General features: G+C 44.1%; 1 protein-coding gene across 3 annotated transcripts in view; it reads left to right on the top strand.

The window, feature by feature from the left end:
- Positions 1–18,303, top strand: part of TMEM260 (transmembrane protein 260) — a 34,925-nt gene that overhangs the window by 3,240 nt on the left and 13,382 nt on the right. For 2 of the 3 annotated variants that reach the window (XM_055716491.1, XM_055716492.1), the window contains exons 2-4: positions 2,270–2,301; positions 3,061–3,212; positions 16,505–16,682. In XM_055716491.1, coding sequence (XP_055572466.1) covers positions 2,270–2,301; positions 3,061–3,212; positions 16,505–16,682 — 362 coding nt within the window. The remainder of the gene's footprint in view (positions 1–2,269; positions 2,302–3,060; positions 3,213–16,504; positions 16,683–18,303) is intronic. The other variant, XM_055716493.1, reaches the window with a different exon arrangement.

The raw sequence follows: 18,303 nt of genomic DNA, 5'->3' as shown, positions 1-18,303 counted from the left end.
ACAGCTTAAAAAGGGATCAAATAAACTCAAGTTAAAAGAAAAACCCCAAACTTTCCCTCTGATGTTTCAGACATCAGCTCCCAACCTTGCTGGGGATAAATCGGTTTTCAGGCAGCGCTGGGCCCCTTGCCTGAACACCTTTACTGGAGAGTCAAGCCAGACAGCCAGAAACATATTTACGCCAAGATTATGCAGGAATAAACTCTTCAATTTCAGCTGGTGTCTGAAGATGCCGCAGGTCGTTTTCTCTCCTGAGAAATACTTTGAAAGCAAGTTTGTGTCTGCTGTAGTCTTCCTCTCTGTGTTTTGTCATTTAATAGTAGTACTCCACACTGACGTAGTCCATAGAGGCTGTAAGTGATGCTCAGGTATGTGGGTGGGAGGTGGAGAATTTACCCTACCTGAAGTGATTAAAGTTACGTGCTCCTTTTGGTTTTCCCAGTGGAGTTCAAAAGGCCTGCAGCCTGGGAGCTTATTTTGGCAGGTTTTCTTATTTTTTTTCCCTCCATTCTTACAAGGCAAAGTTGTGCTGCTGGCTTTCAAAGCTTGGCAGTGGTATCCACCAGGGATTTTTTTGTTGGGTCAGCGGTTTTGGGTTTGGTTTTTTTGAGCTTTGTGGTTGGTTTGTGTTTGTATTGCTCTGGGGTTATTCTTGCCCGTGGTATGAACCAATATCGTAGCAATGTGCATGAACTTAATCTTCAGCCATTTGAAGTACACACATTGCTGTATCCCAGAAGGACTGGAGTGAAGGTGAAGCCATGCCTGGCTCGGGAGCAGCATCCCGGTGATGCAATGGGCATCCACCGTCAGCCGCTGCACAGAGTAGCACATGCTGGGGCGCTGGGGAACCCCAGCAATGCCGAATTTCGGGTTTCTTTTTTAGCAGCATCTTTGGCTGCGTGCAGGGGGATCACTTGCTTCCCAGCCTCACTGTGCCCTGGAAACATTGGAGCTGCTGAACACTAAAAGGCTCAGTTTGGGATGGATGGTTTTCCTATTGCATCTGCTTTTTCAGGGCTGTCTTGCAATAGGATGAAATTTGCCAAAAAAAGAGTAGCAATAAAAATAGCTGGCATTTGTAAGTGCCGTAAAATCCACATCTGAGAGGCTTTTGTGCAGAAAGCCGCAGGGCTGTCCCCTGGGCATCGTGCAGGGCGATAGCTGTGATTTTACAGCAGAAGTGGGTTGACTTGCATCTTCCTTTTAAAATACATTGTTTACCATAATGTCAATATTTAAAGGTGCCATTTGTACAATCCTCCTCTTTTGCGTTGGATAGTAAGGTTGTAATAACGTGCAAAATTTGAAATATTGTTAATTCAGCATTTAAAGCCAACAGCGCCCTTCGTTTTACGTCTTTGCCTTCTAATGATAGGACAAAGCTACCATGACCTTGGCACTTGGCAAGGACCAGTAAGACCAGACTCTGCAAAACTGGATCAGAAAAGTTGAGGGAAAGAAGGAAAACCAGGCGTAACTTTTAATTTTGTTGCTCCTTGGTTCGTCCCTGAATGTGTTGTGCCTATTGAATATATTTAATAGACACCGTTCAGGAGCGTTGCGAAATGCTTCAGTGTCAAGCGCTCTAACAGGGCGAAATATTATTAACTGTTACATTAACGTGGATCCTTTTGTGGCAGTGATTTGTCCTGGCGTAAAATACAAAGGAAATGCAAAACCTAAATGGTGTTTCAACGGGAGCGGCTGCTGGATGCAGCGTTCACTGACAGGTAAAAGAGTTACTTGTGAAGCAGATGCTGCAAGAATTGCTTTAACGTCAAGGGAGAGCAGCATTCCCAAATAGATGGATGCAGATTTGCACGACCGGTGGTTATATTTTCCCTTTAAAACTATAAAGCTGTGGTTGTTATTTTAAGGCAACCAGGTTGTTTAAGAGACAATGCAGCTTAAGCGTTGCAAACTGTAGGGCTTGAAAGTTATCCAATCGATTGGTTTTAAATTAAAAATGCACACGCACAGATGTCTGCATTTTTAATGTTTCTGTCCATTCTTTACTCGCGCCTACCTATACTTTCACTTATCTGTTCATAAAAGTCTCGCGAAAACATACAAAAGATATTTTGTGCAATGACATCAGAGGGAGAAAATATTCTTAGAAAATTTCATGCTGTTAAATCTCTACAGATTTACAGTTTTATCCAGTCAAATTAATGCAAAACCCCAATGCAAGCATTTGGATTTTGAAAACTTTGGAGGAGTGTCATTTCCTAATAGTAATTATTGGTTTTACATTATTTTTTCACAGGGGAGCTGATCACAGCCGCATATGAGCTTGGAGTAAGTATTAGTTTTATTGTTTAATCAATGCTCTCATTAACAGTTTTAGGAATTAAGGAAGTTTAATTAAGCATGGAGTAAAGTAGATTAATTTATTTTCAAACCACAGTTTTTACTAACTTATAAGTACAGCACGCGACAATTTACTTCAAGTTTTAAATCCAATTAAACTAAATTATAAAGCAAAGGCTTTACTGTATATACAGTAGCTGGCTTATTATCAACCCAAATTTTGTATAAGCTGGGGAGAATAAAATAAATCGGGTTAACAATTTTAATAAGTTTTATTATTTAATAAACTTTATTATGGTGCATGATCCCTTTAGGCAAGACCTTAGGACTGTCAGTGCGGTGGTAATCCGATAGCAGTGTGGTCTTTCAACTTGCTAACCAATAAAATAGTTGAGAAGCTTCTGTTTTTATCAAAAAAAAAAAAAAGAAAAAAGAAAAAAAACACCACACAACAGCCTTTTGAATGACCCTAATATACTGTGAACCCAAACAAGGAGCCCTTTAAGGCACGCTAATGAAACGTGGCACCTCCTTTTCTCGCCGCCTCATTATCATGGGCGAGGCGTGGAGCCAAATCCACTAAGGAAAAAATATTTGCAGAGTTCCAGTCGGTAGGAAAGGATGAGTTGGGGAGCGGCGCCGCTGGGAGATCCCCCGGCTCCTGCTGCTGGACCCCGGCGTGCCTGCTCTCCTTTTGATTTCATAGAATTTCACCCCTTTTCAAGCCCCGTATCGATCTGTCCGTAGGTCGCCCACCCTCCTGGCTACCCCTTGTTCACGCTGCTGGCCAAAGTGGCGACGGGGCTGCTGCCCATCGGCTCCCCAGCCTACCGGGTCAATCTCCTCTGCGGCTTGTTGGGAGCAGCTGCCGCCTCTTTGCTTTTTTACACGGTTTTCAGGTAAAGTCCTTGGGGGTGTTTTTTCGTTGGCGTGATGCTGGCAGGGCGCATCCCTGTTGGCTCGGGACATTTCCAAAGGCTCCCTCTGTTCCCCTCTGGCCTTCGGGCTAGCGTTTCTCCCTTTCCAGCTGTAATTAGTTCCTCTGATTAACCTAACAGCGGTTTAATCTGAATTTGACCTTCTTTCCTGCACAAAAGGTTCCTCTTTTATTTTTTTCTTTCTTTCTGTTAAATAATAATAATAGTAATAATAAAAAGTGCGCCCTTTCCCTTACACAGACGTGACAGGTTGTTCAGGCTCATTATCACAAATCACCGCTCGGTTTAACTAACCAGAACTAATGAAGTTTGTCGTTCTCGAAAGATGCAGATGGTCTGTTTAAATTAACAGGATGAGCTTCACCTATCGGGAAACCGTGAACTTGGTTTAATTGCAGCTCCCGGCGGAGGCGGATGGGCAGTTGCCTGCCGGTGGTACCCAAGGACCAGGGTGAGCATCGGTGCTGGCCGCCTTCCCCCGGCATAGGTGCTGCCGTCTGGGGGGGGACACACCGGCTGGAGCCCATCCGTTTTCTCCAGACCTCTAACCTTGGGAGAAAAGAGAACAATTGGGATGCACACGTGGTCGGAGGTTTTGTTAACTCTGCTCGTCTTTGATGTGCAAGTTCTGGCTGCTCTTAACCTCAGCCTGACCCATATTTGAGAGGATTATCGCAACCCGTACAAACAATTTCTGATGTTCTTTTGCAGGGAAAATAGGGCACGTTTTGAGGCTGCAAACAGTGAAATCTGAAATGGTACCGGGGTGCTTTGGGATGAGATGGGGCACTTCCTTGCCGCGATTATTTTGACAAAAGCCCTTCTCTCCCACCCATTCCCAGAGCTGCATCGCCCCTTGGGGAAACCTTCCCAGAGAGTGAAAGCAACCTAGAAATAAAAGCAGGAATAAATAGGCGGGGGGGAGGGGGTCAGGTCCTGCACAGCCCGAGAGTCCTGAGCTCACTTAAACTTTGCTCTGTGGGGCCCGTCTGTCTGGGTGCATCTTCCTCTGCTGGAGAGGAGTTGCTTTTTGCACATCCCCTTTCACGTAGCAGTGCATCAGCTCCAAAGCAGACTTACTGGAATCACTTAAGTAATTCCTAAATATTTCTACAGGCATTTAAGGTGATGGCTTTTACTGTTAGGTAATACATGTAATTAAGTTGGCGCTATTTAATTGAATATCCTGTATTTTACAGCTTATTTGGGGGACTGGAAGCGGCGCTGCCCTCCCGTGCACAGTGCCACGCGCAGTGTCAGAGCACAACTTGCTTTGATTATATGAAAAACTCCTGCAAGGAGTTGCTACAGGTTTTGAATATTGAGTTCCAATTTTATTTTTTTTTAATTACAGTTATTGCTGTTATTACCATTACTGTGAAGATCTGCCCTGCTTTTTAGTTTTAACTGCAGTGTGGCAGTTCCTTCCGTGCCTGTTTTGCGCGTATGAAATCGTGGGAACGTCGCTTTAGAGAAATAAGAATACAGGAGAGAAATGACAGGCTAAATTTGGGAATTATTTTTACACTTCTAGAGGTTTAATTCTTTTTGTTGTTGTCTAATGGGATTTGCAAGAGGTTGCTTCTGTCAAATTTAAAACTTGCATGAAAGAACGGAAGACCTGGAACCGAGAGATGATAGAAACTATTAGGACTTACAGAAAATCATTTCATAGATGCTCGGCACTGACAGGATCAATTATTTAGCCTAGCAGCAATTGATTTTTATTTTTTTTTAAATTAATTGTAAGGTATTGTGGGTCAGTTTGATGTCCAAATTACTATGGTTTATTTTTCCTTATAAGCACCTTAAAATTTATTTATTTTTTTACGATGTTAATTTTTTTAAAAAAAAAAAATTCCTTCCTATTTCCATCTACTTCTGAAAAAAAAAACAAACTCCTTTTGGGAAGTGTTTGCTGGCACCTTCTGCGCAAAGGCTGTAACTATCTGAAGACGATGCGCTTTGGTTTTAACGGGGCTTGTCCGTACTCACAAAGGATCTAAACCGGTCTATCAAATCTTCCCGCATTTTTGTGTTTTAATTAAAATTGAGCTGATAGGGTGACCCCTGCGAGGTACCAGAGGAAAAATAAGCACCTGCTCCTCTTGCTGCACGAAATGTGGATGTTAATATGAAAATATGTAGATGTTAGGAATACAAATAATTGATGAAGTACACATCCTTCGGGAGCAACATGGTTCAAGTGGCAAATCTCTCTCCTCAAACAATAGCCACCCTTCAGCGGGGAGGAAGCCATCTCTATGGTAATGGGGCTGACGCTGCCCTATTGATCGAGTGGAAGAAGACATTATACAATGTCAGTTGGGTTGTTACAATTTCATTTGTTGTCTGACCTGAACTTAACCTCTAAAACCTTTCTTTTCTCCCCACCAGCCGGGCAGCGTTGCTGTTTACCCTTGCAGGGTTTTTTCTGTGCCTCCCAGCATCTCCGTACAGTAAATCTCTCCCTTATGTTTTTTTCCCCATTGACACTTTTTTTTGTTTAAGAGGCATTTCCTGAGTTTATTCTGTGGCAGGTCCAGATGATTTCCTTTACTGCTTAAGGAAAGAGTCGCGGTTCCCTCTGTGGGTGGGTGGTGTTTGGGATGTTACAGCGTGTGTGGGATTAGGATCAAATTTATTCCTTAAACAGATTTCTCCTCTGCCAGGTGATGGCTGGCGGGATGCTCTGTGCCGGCACCACTGGGGTCAATATGAAGCAACCCTGTTCGTTTATTCATTTTATTATATTGTATTATTCATTATTTTATTTTATTTTTTAAGCCTGGATTGTGCTTCTCAAAAGAAAGTTATGTCGAACCTCACTGATGCAAAAAGCCCTTTTGTCAGTAATCCAGACTATCGCCGAACGCGCGGTTTACTCCTTTGAATTAGTTTTCAAATTTGGTGGGGGTTTTTTCCCCCTCCACAGTCTTAATAAATTGCTTGTAATTATCGTAAAATGGCATTTACAAAGAGTTTTCTTGGACTGCTTATAACTGAGGCAAATAATTCATCTTTGCTTTGAAAGAGGGGGGAGCTGCTTTATGTTTTCAGGACGCAGCAAGTGCGGCTATAGGATTGTTGCTTTAAACAACTATTTATTTGTTTTACTGTGGGAGGCAAAGCATAGCACGTTCACAAAGTAAACCAATTATCTTCTTATAATGTGATTGCCAAAGTGTCATTTTCTCTGCACAGACGATGCATTCTTTGCATTCCCTGTTGTAAAGAGAAACGGGATGCTTTCCCCTGCTTTAAGTGCTTTTTTTTTTTTTTTTTTTTTTTTTTCCAGCATATACCTTTTGTAGCTTGGCTGTTTTGCTGTACCTAAATATGCAAAACTAATTTAGTGCAGGGGCAGTAGCAGAGTAGAAGGAGTCATTGCCCAAGTACTCCTGGTAAGTTTTTTGCCGGCTTTATTCTGGCCGAGTTGCACATGGGGTTTTTGAAAATGGGGGAAATGTTGCACTGAATTAAGCAGTTCACACCTCTTTGGTTTGCTGTACTGGGTGTCATGTTAAGTTTTGAGTTAATACATGTATATTTATATATATATTTTATATTTTTTTTAATATATATATGTATCTCCTGCCCCCCAAACCTTCCAAGCAACACACTCTGGAAGTATATGAAAACTGGAGCCAACTCTTCTGTCACTGCCAACAAAAAGGAGCATTAGGCATGTCATGTAATGAAATCACCAAAATTATTTGATCATTTTGAAATCATCAAAATGTTTTGGAAATGGCACTTGACCATTCTGACGGCTCTGAGGTTTCTTGCTGCAGTGATGTGGGTCTTGCAGCTCTCATAGGAAGGTCCCTGGAAGGACCGGGAGCGTTGGAGCACCAGGAGGCTGGGTCACCTTCATGGCCATCTCCGGGGGCCCTCATGGCTGATGCTCCCTTAAAATTAATGGGTGCTGGGAAAAGTTGCCTGCTGCCTGCAACAGGTGGGGAAATACTCCGTGTCCCTGGGGTACTGGGTGTGCTGGAGCAGGAGTCGTCCCTGCTTTAACCCCTTTTTGGGGCAGATGGAGGGATGAGAGAGGAGCGCTCCTGCCCGGCATGCCAGTGCCCACACAGCCACTGCGGGAAATGAAAATGTTGGGCTTTGGGGAAGGAGGAATCTCCTTACAGGGCATTTGGATTTTTCCAGATTGCAGATTATTGTAGATTATAGCCGTTGTAGCACAGCTTGAAGATCTTGGCTGTTTCAAAAGCAGCTGTGCTTAGTAACACTTAGTTGGGAAGTTTTAGGGGGGGAGAGGAGGAAGGGTACTCAAGCATTCATTTGCTTGTAGAAGAGTATCTACCGTGGCTAATTGATCTTTAGATATATATATACATAGAGAGAGAGATGTAATTTTTTTTCCCCTGTGTCTCTGTAATAAACCAGCAGTGAGTTCAGTCTGTTTGACGACATTACCAAATCTGTTCATTTGCATTTTGCTCTAAAGTAGACACATTAGGCTGCAATAACTCTGCTCTGTTTTGAAGGCGGGGGGTGGAGGGGTGGGGGAAGAAGGGCAAAAAAACTCTTCTTTTTTTTCCTTTTTTTTTTTTTTTTTTTTTTTAAGACTGAAGAGTCTTTTTTGACAGCTAGTCAGAGTTAGAATTAGTTCAAGGAAATGTTAATAATGCACTGCCTGGCTTAATCCCTTTGATATCACCAGGTATCCTCCTGTTCATGGGTTAATTGCTTTAAAAGCGGAGGCAATATTCTGAGCGGTGGGCCGCTTCACCTTTTCACAGCTGTTACCATTGAGTGACAACTAAATCCCATGTGTAAGATGAGGAAGAGCTCAATCTCCAATTGGGAGAAAATTTATGTAAACCGCAATCCCTTCAGAATGTGCGGAAGTCACAGACTTTCTTGATTTACTCTGCTTTTCCCAGAAAGCTCCATTGTTCCCTTCCCTAAGTCCCATCAACCCTTTGTAGCAGAATATCACAGCGGCGGCAGATAGCTTGAAATATATAAATGCTATCATAGCTCTGATTAATAGCGGCGCTTATGAGTCAAGTCTGATAACGGAGCAGCTCTCCACTCAATTTCAGATACCGCTAATGGAATCTGTCTCCTGCAATTGTAATGTGAGAAGGGCTAATTTGCCATGGAGCTTGGAGCTGTCACCAGCCGGGGATTGGGGGGTCAGATGGGAGCTGCCAGGTTTTTGCCCTGCAGCTTGTATCTCTCGCTTTGAATAGCGCAGCCCCCTGCCTGCCAGGGAGCTGATAGGCCGCCGGGGGGTTTATGCCACTCCGTACAATAGCGAAGGGCTGCATGGGCTGACTTGGTAATTGTGAAGCCAGCTCATTTTTATTTTATTTCATATTTTATTCTATTTTTTTCTTTCTTTTTTTTTTTTTTTTTCTGCGGCTGCATAATTTCTAATAAGGGGTTTTAACAAATGTCAGATTAGGAAAAGTTTCTGCAATTACAAAAAAAAAAACTTATAAAACATTTAAATAGCTAAAGTCGGTTCCTACTGAGGGTTGGGGTTTTTTTTTTTGGCTGGTGGAAATAGGCACCGGTTATTACAGGCGCCTGGGATAAAGGTGCATCTATTTTCTAAGGATTGCGACTCAAATAATGGGTCTAACTAAGGTACCCTTTCTGCTTGCAAAGACACCAGGAGAGAAATTCTCATTTTCAATGGCTGGAAGCTCAGTTTTTACAACTTGCTATTTAGAAAGTTGGGAGTACAAGGTGGTATTTATTAAAGCAGCACAGCCACATATGCGTTTAATCGATCTGTCATGAGTTGTTTCACTCGTTGAACTGCTGTGGAATAGCTTGGCATGGAGGCGTTGGATTTAATTGCCAAACTTTCTTGGGAAGGTGCTGCTGCAGGCAGGCTCTGCTCCAGCGTGGTGGTAGGCATCCAGAAGCGCATGAGGTTTGAGGTCGGGAAGTCCCATTCCTTGCTCCCCTGATGAGCCCTGTTGGGTCGTTCTTCCCACCAAGGTCCCTGCTCCCATCCCGGGGCATCTTGCCTCAGGGGCAACTTGATCCTCCCAGCAAGAGGAGCCAAGGTGGCATGGCCCCAGGACACAAGGGATGGCACGCAAGACGCCTTTTACACGTGGTGGTGACATTCACAGGCCCATATTTACCAAGGGGACAGGTAAAGAGTTAATATTACCCTAGAGAGGTGGTGTCCTTACTGGGCATGTCCAGTCCAGGAGAACATATGCAAGAGGGCACAAAGGCCAGCTCCCCTTAGCCAAAACCCTCACTGCTCCTTAACCAGACTGGACCATCCCCTCTTCAACTTGTGCTATTTTGATAAAATAATTAAAAGTGGGGTGAAAAGAGGTAAATAAATGGTAGCAGTCCCTAGCTGGGTGTGAGGGTGTATCGAGTAGAAGTGGTGGTCAGTGCATGTGTTGGGTGGTGAGGATGCTGCCTGCCTGCTCCTAGCCTGAGAAATCACAGCTCTCTGGGAACACTGAAGTTGCGTGATGCTGAAGTCCCATTTGATGCGAAGGGCAGCAGTTAGTTACAACCAAAGTGCCCATTTTGGGGTTTGGGGCATTTTTAATGGTGGTCCAGCCCAGTTGCTTGGTTTCTTTTCTCTCCTTGTGGCCATGAAGTCTCAACCGGGATAGGCAAGCCAAGCCGTGCTCTCCTACCTCCTCCTCCTCCCGCGCCAGGAGCGGAGGCTGCGGGCAGGGCTTAAGTGGCTATTCAGCTCCAGGTCCTTGAGGAAGAATAAAATCTGTTTTGCTATTCCCTGTGGTACCTGTGCGGGCTCTTCAGCGCTGAGAGCAAGAGAAACCGCCTTTTGTCCATCGAGTGTTTGTGACTAAGAGGCAGGCAAACCCAGAGGGATTGGGGTTTGGGGGGATAATTATTACTTGGGTCCTAAACTCATGTTTGGGGTTTTATTTGTGTTTTATTTTTAAATACTTTTATTTCATCCCCAGTGCACATGCACAATTAAAATTTATCTGTGGAAAGCTTGGTTGTTGAGTCTTCTAAGTCCCATTCTTTATAACGTACATCAAAATAAATTGGGGGGGACGACGATGATGTTTATAAATCAGACAAGTGAAACCTCTTATGTTAAATTCAAAATGCTAAATCTTTAATGCAGTAGTCTGTTATACCATGAAATAAAAATACATTGGAGGGATATACCTTTGCTACTGTGAAGCGATGTCCCAGCATTGCAGAGGCAGAAGTTGCTGGTGATGTACCTGGCACCTGGGCAAGTGTACAGGGAAGTGCTGACGTCAAGGTCATCATCTGCAGGTGTAGGGAGAGTCTGAAATTTAAAAAAAATAATCTATTAAATAGTTTATTGACGGAGATTTTAAAAAGCAGGAGAGTCTTTTTCTTATTCCACTGACTAAAAAAAAACAAACCTGGATATGAGGCTAAGATCTGCTACCTGCAAAGTTTTGGAGGGAACAGGAGGCAGAAATAATCAGCTTATTTCACTAGGTACAGATAGGTGTTTCCAGTGTTTGATACATGAGCTTCATATATAAAATGTTCCAATTATCTTACTTGTCTTCTTTATGAATCCAGTGCACTGAAGATTGCATTTAATGAAAACATTTTAATTAAATTCCAATTCCCATCCATATATAGCTTTATACCAGCTATATAATCAGGTTTTACAAATTATTAAATACCAAATGTCTGCTGCTATTTTCTAAAGAAAAAGTAAAAATGCCGATTGAGTTCTTTGTTAAATGCGTATCGATGTAACCCATGCTCTTGGCTTAGAAAGTTTTACCAAACTTAGAGGAGAAGCTAAATTTTAAGTCACAAATTGACATGTTTTAGTGACGGCCAACAAATGAGAAGCTAAAAAACTCTTAACTGCTGAAACAGATTAAAATACCTGATCTCAGTTTTCGGGGTTGTTCCTGCAAACTCTTAATAAAAACCTGCAGCTAAAATACTCCTGATCAAAGCAAGTTTCTACTGCTTGTGTCCTTGGAGCTGAGGCCTGGCTGCACATTCTTTCACTTGGGTGCCTGAAAAGGAAAAAAAAAATAATAATTTTATTATTTTTTAGTCTTTTTCCATTTTTGTTTAGAGGTGCCATGGGAAAATATTTCTCACAAAGGACTGTGTGACCTCTCCTTTGCTGTTTGTATCCCTTCTGAGTGTGTTTTCAGATGATGTTGATTTCTGCCCATGTTGAGAAGGTTATAGTTGGTTGACTGACAGGAAGGGACCTTCTTTCCACTTGCTTTGTCTTGATAAAGTGCTCCGTGTCTTGCCCCAAACTCCGTATTTTTCAAAATCAAAGTGCAAGCTGTTCCCTTGGCTTTTGCTCCACGTAAGATAAACAGGCCTGGAAGGCAGCTTTTATTCAAGCTCGGTGCTTCCATCCTTCTCAAAGTGGGCCTGGCAGTGGTAGCTGTAACGCCCCTGGGAGAAGTTAGGAAGACTTTCCCACTGTTGCATTGGCTGCAAATCTTTTCTTCTTTCATGAGTGTTTTCTGTGTGCTGAGGCTGTTCCAATGGCAGAGTATCACTCCTCTGAATGCTTTCTTCTAGGTGGCCAGTCTTTTCCAACAGATAGTCCCTAACTAGCCCGAGCCTAGGATCCACCCCCGCCACTGGACAGAGCCTTATAGCAGGGTTTTGCCCACGTTTTGCTCTTTGTAAAGCCTCTCTTCTTGAGGGTGTTGCTGCAAGGTAGCTTTATGCCTGCACTGTGTTGACCGATGAACACTGGATGGTTATTACCATTGCTGTGGCTTCGCTATCAGCAACCCCTTGATCGTCTTGTTCCAGTTGTCTCTTCTTTCTCATACCAGTTCCAAAGACTGGGGGAAACATGCTGGCTTTGGGGGAGCAGGAAGCTACCCTCCCTGCTCCCCAGAAGCAATGGGAAAAAGCCCTCCTAGATGTTGCTTTTGCATGAGACTGGTGGAGGATCCAGCTGTCATGGTGTTTTGCCTTGTTTTTGTAGCACCTCAACTGTATTTGAAAAATGTGTTCAAAGACAGAAGCATGAATAGAAGTCAAGTGAGGATAAATCTCTGCTGCTCTCTGCTCTGGAGCCCAGTTGTGCTGTCAAAAAGAGAGACAGTGTTAAACAACTAAAAAACTCAACTGACCACAGTTCACCTGCAAGACTCCAGCCAATGGATGTGGAAGAGCGTGGGTCTCCAGGCTGGGTGGCAGAGACCGGAGGCTGTGTTCTTGCTTCTTGTCCAGCAAGGCTTCACTGCAGGAATTATTTGCAATGTCTGTGTCAGACCTGCTGTTTGATTTTGGTGAGGCATCTGTCTGCGTACCATGAGGAACCCCCTTCTCACCTTCCACACAACAGATGCCTTCCTGCCCTTGTTCCCTCTCTTGTTTTAACATTGGTAATTGGGTTGTTGAGTTTTTGCTGCAGTTATGGGAAGTCTCCTTTACCTCTTGTTTAACCTCCTTCCACAACATACTCCGCCTTAACCACAACAATGCTGTCTACGCTTGTAATTAAAGCAGCTGTTATCTTATGGTTTCCTAATGTCCTGCTTCCTTGTGCAAAATGTCACCAACAACATCTTCAGTTGTAGATTGCACTGTCCTCCTTTGCAGATCCTTTAATCCTGTTTCTTGGCTTCAAGCTTCTTGACGTCAGGTCCAGAGCTCTGCCCCATCCCTTTGTTCTGTAAATTCTTCCCATCTCTGTTTTACTCTCGTCTTTGTGTCTTTTCCATTCTTTCATCTTTTTCTGCCTTACCTGACTAAACAAAACCAATGTCTTTCCCACCTTGAAATTGTTTAGTCCAGAGTGTTGTAGGTGGCAGACCTGCGCTGTCCGTGCCTGAGTTGCTTTGCCACCTCCTTGAACAGTGTGTGCCTTTGGGGCCATCTTGGTGCTAAAGCAAGAGAGATGCAGCACAGTGTCACTCCATGCTGGAGAAGTCCAAGAGGCTACCAAATGGCAGAGTGCAGTGGTGCATGGAGAACTTTGTGTCGATCAAAATGAGCTGTACAACCATGTTAGTCCAGCTGCAAGGCGGGATTGATTTAATTTGGCCTCAGCATCATGCTAACATAGCTGCAGGGGATTCATTTCTCCTTGTCCTGCTGGCGCTACTTTGCACCATGAACCATTGCTTTGGCTGGACCTGCTGGACATGGGTTTTTTTCTGCCAGGTGGTCTTCATCCTCATCTGGATATACTTGCTGGGATCGCTTCCTCTTCCAAGAGCCTTTCCTTCTGAATTGGCAGACTTGTAAATCCATCATTTCCATTGCTGGTAACAGGATCTGCAAAAAACTTTTGGTCTCCAACTTGCATTTCTCAAAGCTACTATCCTGATGTTCTTCGAGAATGCAACACATTTCCATTTGTTTTTTTAGCATCTAGTATACTTGTAGGAGCTTAGTGCTCCATGCAACACAACATGCCTTTGCAAAGTGAGCTTAGCAGCCTGGCTTTCCCACGAGTTTCGCAGGAAACTAAAGGCAGCACCGGCTCTGTTGACAAACAGATCTGTGGAATGTGCTTAGTGCTGGATCCTGACCCTGCACTGCTCGGTGAGCAGAGGTGTCCTCTGTCCCACATAGCTGGGATAAGTCTTTAAGCTTTGGGTTGAGTAGCTTTTGTTTAAGCCTCATTTCATAAAACTTGAATTGCAGGTTTCAGACTTTTTATCAAGAGGACAGGATTTCTTTCATCTCATTTGAACTAATGATACGCTCAAGTCTTTTCTGGGAAAGACAAGGAGAATTGGTAAACGATGGGGACATTTGCCTAAAATGCTGCTTTTCATCCGAAGGTTTTTGGGCAGGTTGTTTTACCTTCTTTTACCTTATTTCCCCGCAAGAATTTCAAAGGGATTTATGAAGTTTTTTCTTTATAACTAAAGGTTTGTGCTGTTTAAAAGGTGTAGTCAAAACTTAGGGATGCTGTGTAGTGGGGTTTGTGTGTTGGGAGATCTCTAGTTTTTTAAATACACGTGGCCCTGCTGCCCTTTCCTGGTATCTGTAGGAGCAGAAACTGCTCCTGACTCAGTTCCTGCAAACTCCATTGCATCTTTCCTTTTTCTATTCGGGTGTCACATCTTTCTAGTAGCAGGGAGGAGGAGAGCACAAGTCGTGTGTGTCCCACCTCTCCCTTGGAGAAGATGGACTCAGGGCTGCTGGGCTGGCTTGGTTGCAGAACTGATGGAGCAGCATTCATGCCTGGGAATGCCTTCCTGTACGCAATTGTGTGATTTTGAAACGTTATGCTACAGCAGTAGGTGACAGGTCTTGCCTTGGAGAGTTTCATGCCAAAGACCCAGACCTGAGTTGAACTGCAGTGAAGTTTAAACATTGGAAGAGTCCGCCATGGTGGCATGTGTTAGTGAGCACAGCAGCAGGTACTGGTAGTTTGCCTGATATCCTACAGAAAAGGTTCCATGTCAGCTTTCTTCAAAAGCGTATCGGGTACTTTGCAGACACAGATTTGGTCTGAAACACTTCTACCTGCTGTCAATTAGGAATTTTCAGACTTTTTTTTTTTTTTTCCCTTCCATTCATTTTTCAAGACCCTTTCCTACAGTCTTGATGCTGAAGCTCTGTGTCACCCTGTGCTTGTCTCATTCTGTCCTCAGACACTTGACAGTTTAGTTCTTTTTCCCCAGAGTCACCTGAACTGCCATCTCTCCCTCCAGCTGCCTCCTGCAGCTCTCAAAGTGCTTTACAAAGGAGATAAAAATCATTAGTCCTATTTTGCAGATACCAGGGGCAACAGCAGCAAAGTAGCTTGTTCCAGACCACCCAGGATGTCCCATGTCGGTTGCAGGAGGAGGAATAGAGACCCAAGCCCTCATCCCAGTCTTCTCCTCCCCATGAACCCTGCTTCCTATTTTTAATGGATTAAAAATTCCTGTTCTGACTGCACAAGTCCTTCTTTGACATCTACAGAAATAGGTTGGCTGTACTGAGGTCATTTGGGGACGGTGGAAAGAAAGCATGACCAAGGAGAGGAGCCCTCATGAGGCAGTGCTGTGCCAGCAGCTCTCATCTCTGTTCATAGGGGCTGTAGGTTTTGTTTCCTTGCTTGCCATTTATCTCAGAGTTACGTGAGGAACCTGATCAGCAAGTCCTATGTGGATGTCCACTCCCTGATCCCTGATGGGCAGAACAAGCCACCTGTGGACTTTGGCTGTGCTGGAGGATATGGCCAGTATTTAGGAGCAAATTACATGTGTAGCTTGAAGAAGTTGGCTAGCTTGTAATTTTTGGTTTAAACCTGCTGGAAGTGTTAGGAGTGAATGGAAGTGTGCGTACCTGGGGTGGAGCAATTTGTGATAGCGCCTGGCTTAGTCTTACAGTGGGGTGGTGAATTTCTGGAGAGGGACTTTGACCATAGCTGCACCTATTTCTGTCTTTGGATAAGGCTTAATTGAACCGGTTGTGGTGCTCTACCCAGCATCTATTCAGGGTGACTTCCCGAAGGGAAGACCTTCCAAATTGGCAGAGCCAGAGCTGCCCTCAATGTGACTGGGTTGGAAGAGCCACTCCTGCAGAACAGGTGTAATAGGTTTCCTGGGCTAAATCCCACCTCGTGGGCTCCCTGCGCAGGCTGCAGCATCCAGCCAAATTGGGGCATGCGCGTGCCATAATCCCATCTGGGAGCCACAGAGGTGCCAGGCTTTTGGGCTTGCAGCCATCCCAACGATGGGTGCTTTACCCACTTCCTCTGCTCCCTCCCACTGCCCAAAGCTGACACCCATTCTCCCCACTCCTGACCCTGATGGGCACCTCTCCCTGCTGGGACCACAGGCCCTGCAATCCTCACCCACCCCCAAGCCACTGAGCACCCCCCCAGGAAAGCTCTGCTGATGCTGTCCGTCCTGAATAGCTCTAATCCACTCTTTATTCAGCACCTTGATGAATCGAAGGCTGCACCCTTGCTAGCGTCTCCTCCAGCAGAGAGTATCCCGTTAGAGGTGTGACTCTCTGGCTTGGTGTACCATGACCTGCTCGGCGGGATTTCTGAACCAAATTCAGGACTGGAAGTTTTCATGGCACTTGCGAGAAGCCGCCGACTGTTTGGTGTTGGGTGGCTTGCAAATAGACGGGCTGGCTAATGCCTGCTCTTCCTAATTGCAATTCTCTGTGAAGAAATTATTAGGAAGATATTAACCATATAATGTTTTGGCAGGGTGCTGGGTGGAAGTCATCATTTCTGCTGCTACAGTATGTTTAAAAAAAAATAAAAAAGAAGGACAATAAAGTAGGCTTTTTTGTTGGAAAAGAAGATTTCATGTTATCTGTGTTTGCAGGCTTTCTGGCTCGTACGCTGGAGGAATCCTTGCTGCGGGGGTGTTTTCATTTTCTCGTCTAACATGGCAGTGGTCCATCGCGGCGGAGGTTTTCAGCTTAAACAATCTGTTTGTGGGGCTGCTGATGGCTCTCACCGCCCATTTTGAGGAGGCATCCACTGCAAAAGAGAGATCAAAGGTAAAACATCTCAAGCAAAGTGAATAGTCCTTTAATTTTTTTTTCAATTAGTTGTCACGTTTGTTTAATTTCTTATTCGTCTAGTACTGATTTAGTTTTGTTTAAATAAGGCCAAATTTTTGGGACTTGATTTAGCACCTGTTCTGGGTGGTGTCCATCCTTGACCTACCTGGATGTTCAAAAGTGTCAAACATTGAAAAACCTGTCCACTTCGCTTTATGGTTGAGTTGGGACCTGTTGGATGGGTTTGGGGTTGGTTTGTCTAATACAGGGTGAAAACAGGAGAAGGAAAATAATTTGCATCTAATGTTTTAGCATAAAGTTTGGGTTTCTGCATCAAAGACTCAAGCTAGGCTGTGGGTGTTCAAGTTTTTCTTTTCAGAACTGATACTTTTCTTTGGGGTAAATAGATTTTACAGAAGACTTTGTCTAGTCAGAAACCCAGGTTTCTACTGAAAAAACGAAACAACCACATTTTCAGTCACTTCTTTGGAAATTAAATGTGCCCCTAAAATAATGGCATTCTTAATACGAGATTTTAAATTTCATGCTATATTCTCTACTTTATGAACAGACGAGGCAGCCAAATGGTCTTTTTACTCAGCAGTCTTGTTCTTTCTACTTTTGTTTGCCTGAACAGCTGATCTCTTCTCCTCTGACAGACTTGCCTGCTGTGACTCGTGTAAATTGGGTGAATAAAAGGATTTTTATCAGTCTAGGCTAGAATTTCAGGAGTCCACAGTAGTAGTTTACTCAGCTTTGTGAGTTCTCAAATAACATGTTTTATCAGTGGTTATGGAGACTTTGTTACACGATTGGATTTTTTTTTTTTTTTATGAGTACTCTCGCAAGATCTCTACAACCTGAACTAGATGGAGTTGGGCATTTTCCAACCTGCTCCCATGTTTCATGTGCCAGATTTCCAATGGGATTTTCAGAAGCAGTTAAGGAGCTTGTGTCAGTGTTTTTTGGGTGTCTAGCATCCCACACCTTGAAGAAGCCAGGCTGCGAACAGCAAGCTCACCATGTTTTTCATAAATCAGATGGTCATGCAAACATCTTCAGGGGTGTGCTTGGAGTTCATCATTATACTTCAAAAATTACTGAGGTTCTGAGTCCTGCAAGGCAGCTCTAAAGCCCACAAATGTTTTTCTGAGATTATGTCAGGTGTTCCCATGGCAAGGCAGCATTCAACACTGAATGCTGAGCAGTTCATTGAAAATGATGAGGTGATCCCATCACCATGCCAAGGCAAGTATTTGCATCTCACACGCCATCCTCAGTGGTGACTGAAATAAGCATGGGCAATGCTCTTATGATAGCTGGAAGTGCCATCCTCCTTGGGAATGGCTGGGGAGGTGAGGATGGGTTGTTGGCTCCTGTCCGGCAATGTCTGCGGGACTCTGGTGGCTTTTTGCCCACTGAGGAGCTGCCCTGGGGCATGGCTTCAGATTGTAACATGGACCAAGTGGCCAGTGATGGTGGAGGAGGAGGAGGAGGCAGATTCAGGGGAGGAGCGGTGGCCAGTGGTGTACGTGGCACTGACCCAGGGTTCCTATATGGAGTTGCTCTTGTAGCCTCGTCCTCCCCCACTGATTGAAGAGGACTCAGCGCTGGCCTG

This window comes from Falco cherrug, chromosome 7, assembly GCF_023634085.1.
Source record: "Falco cherrug isolate bFalChe1 chromosome 7, bFalChe1.pri, whole genome shotgun sequence".
In the NCBI taxonomy this organism is placed as follows: domain Eukaryota; kingdom Metazoa; phylum Chordata; class Aves; order Falconiformes; family Falconidae; genus Falco; species Falco cherrug.
Note: the sequence above shows the minus strand (reverse complement) of the source record. Positions and strands in the feature narration are given on the sequence as shown.